The sequence below is a fragment of the Chelmon rostratus genome, chromosome 1 (assembly GCF_017976325.1).
Source record: "Chelmon rostratus isolate fCheRos1 chromosome 1, fCheRos1.pri, whole genome shotgun sequence".
Taxonomy (NCBI): Eukaryota; Metazoa; Chordata; class Actinopteri; order Chaetodontiformes; family Chaetodontidae; genus Chelmon; species Chelmon rostratus.
In genome coordinates, this window is record NC_055658.1 from 9,336,494 (window position 1) to 9,343,525 (window position 7,032).

Here is a 7,032-nt window from a genome sequence, read left to right on the forward strand (position 1 = left end):
AAATAAAACAGACTGCAGTCTTTTGCAAACAACTTGTTTGCTGACAAGTTTTACGAAGTGTTCCTGAGCCCATGTAATAACATACTTTATACAATCATGTGTTCACAACGTGGTGATCCTCCCTCCATCCTCGCTTGTGAACCACTGAGTCTTTCCAGGATGCTCCTTTCATACCCAATCATGGTACTATCACCTGTTACCAATCAACCTGTTTACCTGTGGGATGATCCAAACAGGTGTTTTTGGAGCGTTCCACAACTTTCCCAGTCTTTAGTTGCTCCTGTCACAACTTGTTTAAAATGTGTTGCTGCATCAAATTCAGAATAAGCAGATATTTACAAAAATCAATGAAGCTGATGAGGAAAAACATCAAATATAGTGTCTTTGCACTGTTTTCAACAAAGTAGATGTCAAAAAAAGACATTTTTATGTTTTATTCATGCTTTACACAGTGTCCCAAATGTTTTTGGAATCAGGGATGATGTAGCTTGTTTGTTCCTTTAGAGGATTTACCTTTTCAGAGCATGTATTGTGATAGCAGATGTGATCATTTGTCAGGCACCCATTTGACACATTCTGCATATTTTCACTGTGTGCTCACCAATGATCAAAAGCACAAATCAGCAAAGCCGTTTGAGACTGCATCAGTCAAAAGAGGAAATTAATAACGGATAAATGGATGAGCTTAATAATTAATAAATTCATAAATGTCAGACACAGGGTACGAATCATCTGACAGAGATTATCTAGGAGTTGTCAGTTTGCCATGAGGGACACTGCTGTGAGCAGGGAAGACACCCAAAGCTGAATAGGCCCTGCAGCGCCTCCACCACTGACATATGCACTCCTACTGAGAGGGACCATCATCTCTGAGACACACACACACACCACACAGCTGCGGGTGCTGACTCTAAATCCCTTTACATGTTTGGTAGTCAGCCTGTTACCATGGTTACAAGGTAAATTTGGTCAAAATAAAAAGGTTATTTAATGACTTTCTTTACAGTGTGGAGCAAACTAGGGACCTCTAAGAGACGAGCTCATCCCCGAACCACTTCAAGTGTGTTCAATAAGGACATTAGCAATCACTTTATATTTGATAATTACACATTTGTTCCAAATAAAGAAATGAGGAAGCTGGTGGAGGGACAGATCTGTCCCTCCATATCTGATGGCAATGACTGCGACAGAAAAAAACAAAAAACAACATCCAAACCTTGACAGTCATTAATAGTCATGTTAAGACCCCAAAGGAAACAAATCTAGGCTCATCATGGGCAAGGACACAATAAGCCTTTTCTACTGAAGACATTTTGATATGTCATAGTAGGAAAAACAAAGATAAATACAAAAATGAATGATGGCCAAATTCCATTTAGTGAAATCAGTTTCAGGGTCCTGGTATCGTTGGCTCATTGACCACTGCTGGCTTGGTGTCACACTGTTACGGCCTGGACACACCAGGATGAATCCACACCAATGGCCCGCGTGGATTTCAACTTTGACTTTTTTGCTCCATTGACCAGTATCAAGATGACTTGACAGTGCTGACCTTTGAGGGGACAGAAAGCCAGAAGGTCAAAAATGGAGGATGTTATTGTAGCTTATTAGCTGTGTTGCACCATTTACTTTCATGCAGCTTCCCCTGTTGGAGTAGAAACTGTCCCAACATAATAACCATGGTTGGCAGACAGTTATGAGACAAGAGTAAGTCATACAATCATGCTGTCTGTCCTGTTAGTGACCAAGCTAAGCTAATGATCTAACACATTTGCTAAATGACCGTGAGCAAGCTGGTGAGCCGGTGGCTGTAAGCTTACTTCTCCCCCTTCAAAAACATTTTATTAAACAAAATGCCAGAAAATAGAGGTGCTGCTGGTCTGGATGAGCCAATGCGACTTTGTGGTGTGACTGGCGCTTCACATGAATAGAACAGAGTCATAGGTGAAGCTATCAGTAACATCTGTGCTTTTCCCACTATGACAAGTCAAAATGTGTGCTGTGAAAAAGGCCTATCTGCTATCATCATTGGCACAGGAGTTGTGGGGCTCCTACAGGAGGTACGGTAAGTCAAAGCTGACTGTTTGAGTCATGTGAGAGGACTTGACCGACAACGGGGACCAGATGATTGTACTTCGGCGTGATGCTGATCTGCAGAATCATAGTGTGCGGATCGAAGATCAAAATGCGGTGCAGTCCAGAATCCTGAGGATCCTTCTGGGGGTTTGTGCTTGCATCCTGCTCAGCCCGTCCTGAAGTGTCCAACAGGTAACGTTTGTCACCTGGAGAGAGAGCAAGACAAAATAGCAGACAGAAGAGGTTAATCCATCATACGCATTTAAATGACTGTTTCATCAATAACATTATCCTCACGAGCAAGAAAATTAGTAGCATGGGTACCAGTATCTGATTAAGGGCTGGTGGGCAGATGTCCTGTCAGTGGTGAAGCAGTGTTGTAACAACCAGCAACAACAACAGCTTCATACCACAAAGACAGAAAGAACTGGCAACTGACACAACTGCTAAATTACAGCAGCAGCAGTTACAATCCAGTGACTACCAAACTACCACTCCCTCTGTAGGTACAGTATGATTCAGGTGATTATACACTCATGAAAACATACGTATAAATATTATATTCCATTTCTGCCAATCGACTCCCCAAAATCTTACCCTCCGGTCCTTTAGAAGAGGAGGTTGATGATACTCTATATTTTGAGCGTTTCAACAAATCCATCTCTCAGCCCTAAGCATTCCTTCTATCCAACTGATCTGCATTCGCGGGAGACGACTGTCAGCAGCTGGTTTGGTGTATCTGTCAGTGTTTACGCCATCAGGATGGAGTATGTGGGATATGAACTGCACTGGCCATGTTTATCATAATGAAGGAGCATGCCACCCAGTGTTTTTGACCAACCATTGAGCTCTATGGCATAGAGGAGTAATGATGAATTGGGCTTTGACTACACAAACAATGCATGCTAGTCAGAAGAAGTCGTTGCAGGTTTTGGTTTTTTCGTGGCTCTTGTTGACAATAAGAAAAACACAGAATGTCACTTCACATTCATTCATCATGTTACAAAGTTTCACTACACATATAATTTAGTCAGTGAAACATGTGCTTGGCCTGCGTCACTGCTGCTTTGGATGTGGATCAGATGAGACAGTCAGCACCTGGCAGCAGTGACGTGCATTCTTCTTTTATGACAATGGGCAGCCACTGCTCGCAGCCCTCTATGGCACGCTGGCAGGAGAAGTTGTGGAGGTCATTCAGCAAAGGGAAGCGGCACATGCGGCTGAGCTCATAGAACTGCGGAGGGGCGATCCAAAACTCCTTAGCCTGGTACCTCTGCAGGACCTCTGAGGGTGTGGACCACTGAAACGCACAGAGAGGTCGTGTTTAACAACTTTACATGTGTGTTTTTACATCTGAACACTGTAGTATCCATATACACAACCAGCTGTTGTTATGGAGAAGACATCAGCCAGATTTCTGTTGTAACCAGAAACAAACACTGCACATCATTTGTGTAATTCACCCAATGTGAAAGCCGCTGAGATCTTTGAGGATTTGCTGGTGATTCTGAGTCTTGTACTTCTGCTTTCGCAGTCAAACCATTTTCCTTCAAAGTAGTTGTTTACTGTCTATGTGGATGATTGAAACAGGGCAGCTTCAAAAACTAAAACATTTAGACACGTAACTTCTTCTGTGGGCCAAAGTATAATGTTGCAAACTATAGTTTGTAATTAGAATGAAATCAAAATCTAGCGGCTCACGAGAAACACATAATTTCATGTGCTTAAGTGATGGCTACACCTGTCATATCATTACATTACAATGCATCCCAATTTAACAATCATGGAGCAAATAATTTGGGAAACTAATACTGTCAGCTTCCATTTTAACAACGCAATAATAATCCTGTTATTCTGTTGGATTAATTATAAAACCAGTCGTTTTAGTCGTCTTTGCAATGAACGACTAGTAACTTTCAACAGGAACACATTTGGTTCAATTCATCCAACTCAGGCCACTTTTAAACTCCTTCTTGGGAAAACGAAGAAGTAAAATAAAGTAAAATAAAAAAAAAACTTCTTGTCACAAGTTAACGTTGGCAGTTAAATCTGTCTTTTTTTAAGTTCCAATGGGCAACATTAAATGTGCAACATTTGGTGTCTTTAATCGCGTCCGTCGCGTGCGTATCACCTGAAAGCGCACTATTTCCCTCTCATCCTGAATCGTGTATGGGATCTCCTGCAGGCAGCAGATGAAGAAAGCTGTGTCAAACCTCGCCGCACCGCGTCGGCCTGCGGGAGTCAGCCAGTTGCCCCACTCATGCAGAGCCCAGATGTTTGGCAACACCTCCAGCTGCCTGCACATCCTGATGAAGTTGGACGGGTTCTGGTTTACCAGAGTCCTCCATTTGGTGAGCTCACTGCTGCACAGCTCGTTTACTTTGCTAGGCACTTGATCAGCAGCACGCCTGTCCTCGGTGCTTTTTAACAAACTCCTCTCCTCCGCTTTAGACACCACCAGGAGCACGCCGGACTCCTCGAACGTCTCCCTCAATGCGCAGATCCGGAAGGCGACCTCCCCCGGGATAGGAGAGCCCAGCTTCACTCGGTCTGTGGCGAATATCGGAGGTCTGGTCTCCGCAGGCTGTTTGACGCTTCTTAAACCAAAAGTGGGAGAACTGCTGAAAGCTTTGAAAATGTCCAGCCATTCGCTCGAAAAGTCCGAGGAGTCCACCATGCCGCCGGGGAACACATAAGCATTGGGCATGAACCCGCTTTTACTGCTTCGTTTCAGCAATAAAACGTCGTAATCAAAGCTGGACTTCGGTGGCAGGTGTGATCGTCCACAGCTGCTGCCCAGCGGTGAACCCGGGGCAGCAGCAGCTTCTGTCAGCCGTGTCCTTGACGATAAACCGTCCGCGCCGAGCCTGTGGCCCGCGGCTAAAATAAGAGTGGCCGCCTCCTTCCAGTGCTTCAGATTGGTGTTCATCCTAAAACTGCCAGCGGGTTTCCTTAATTTCCACTCAGTGCCACTGAAAGTCGCATACCTTCATCGCTCAACCGGGTTCTTGTCCCTTCTCTACTACTTCTTCTTCGTCTCCGTCTTCTTCTTCTTCTTCGAGTTTGAATGGTGATTGGCAAACCATCTTACAAGAGCAATATCGCCACCTACTGGAGTTAGGGCAGAAAGGAAAAGAAAAACAAAAAACTAGATCCTCTCCATTATTCCTGCTGCTCTGAGGCATTTCATGAGAAGAATGAGTACTTTCCACGAAGTCTGTCCTAGCAGATTTCCAAGTAATAATAATACTCCAGTGTTTTCCATAATTTAGTGCTGATTTTACTTCCCTTCTTTCTTCATCATACCTGTTGCAATCTGTCAGTGCATGTTTGACAGCTTCCACTTTGCTACAGTGTGTGCATTGTCCAGCAGGGTGCTTACCGATTCTGTGGAGTGTTTGATTCAGACCTGTGTGTCCTGTTGTCAGACGGTTAATGACCATCTCTTCCTTTGGGCTCTGTATTCCACCAACACCTACATGTCTTTGAATACTGTAAAGATGTCATGAAAGATTTCATACACAGTATCCTGCCTGCATGACGACACTCCAGACCTGATGCTTGAAAACGCCAACAGGCTGTCAGAGGTGATTAAAACGCTGGGCATTTTATTTTCTTCCACCCACAGTAGTGCTGTTAAAATATTCCCAGTGCTCAGCCTGCTGCCTCCAGACACTTGTTTTGCTGGAAGTGACATGATTGGGAAGGACACGAGCTGCTGTCGCCACCTGCAGGCTACACGACTTATAGCGCTGCAGAGATACAGGTGCACCCCCTCCTCATTTTCACTGTGTAGCTGTATGCATTTCATTATTTTTTCTCAAAATCCTCAAAATCAAATCATTATTGTATTTTGCAACATGTGGGATCAATCAGGAAACCTGGAGATCCCAATGGGGTTAATTGAGAAGGGACTGACACTGATCAATAAAATGTAAATGAAACCTGAGACCTAAGAACTGTGTTCTACTTTCTATCATGGTTCATTAACAAATACAACCAAATTAACAATTACAATTGAAAGACATTACATTGACATAATAGACGTTACATTCTATTATGGTTCATTAACAAATACAATTAAAAGACATTACATTGAACTGAATATTTGTGATGTTTTGTATTAGGCCTGAGTGTAAAACGACATATTGTTTCCCAGAGGTCACTTTCAAACCTTCAAACAGCAGGTTCCCGGCATGTACCTTTCAGGGCCATACTTCTTTGTCTTCTAAGGATGACTGGGCAACTGTCCTGATAAGGCCGGGATGTCTCCATCTCAAAGGGGAACCAAGGTCAGAGAAGATAGGCTGCACTCTGCCCCAGACTAAACAGACTGGCTGACTGCCTCCTCTTAGAATGCATCATGTAACCCGAGTACACTACAGCAGTGTTTCTCACTCCTGGTCCTGGAGTACCACTGCCCTTGCATGTTTTAGATGTTTCCGTGCTCCAACACACCTGATTCAAATGCTCAGCTCGTTACTGGGCTCTGCTGAGGCCTGATAACGAGCCATTCATTTGAATCAGTGGCATACAGCATGACTTAGGTTAGTTGGGGACTGACTATTGCTTTCTCACTATTCTGCCTGAGTAAGTTGATATTCAGTGGTGAAAGCACACAGACTCACCAAGACTGATTTTTTTTTTTTTTTTTTTGCTGGAAATGCACTTAGCCAGATCCTAAGCCCCAGTGAATGTGTCTGAAACTTGCACTCTGTTATTGGTCAGAAGGTCTTGTTCTCAGGGTTACTGAGTTCATATGCCAACGTGTTCTAGTGTTAGCAGATTACCACGAGCAAGCAAGGCTGTCTGTCTGCGGCAGCTATTCAAATTCTCTTACATTAAAACACGTCCTTTGTGTTTCACTGAGTGCCTCAAGAGCTGCAGTCACAGGAGGACGTCAGAGTTACAGATCAACAGAGGATTAGACAGTAACACCTCCAGATTGTTGCCTGT

General features: G+C 43.7%; 1 protein-coding gene across 1 annotated transcript; it reads right to left on the reverse strand.

The window, feature by feature from the left end:
* Nucleotides 1-360: 360 nt before the first annotated feature.
* nudt19 (nudix (nucleoside diphosphate linked moiety X)-type motif 19) lies at nt 361-5,103 on the reverse strand. The gene is made up of 3 exons (XM_041939179.1): nt 4,208-5,103; nt 3,175-3,376; nt 361-2,282 (listed from the first exon to the last, which is right to left on the reverse strand). The coding sequence occupies exons 1-3, from the start codon at nt 5,003-5,005 to the stop codon at nt 2,071-2,073; spliced, it is 1,212 nt and encodes a 403-aa protein (XP_041795113.1). The 5' UTR covers nt 5,006-5,103; the 3' UTR covers nt 361-2,070.
* Nucleotides 5,104-7,032: the final 1,929 nt, after the last annotated feature.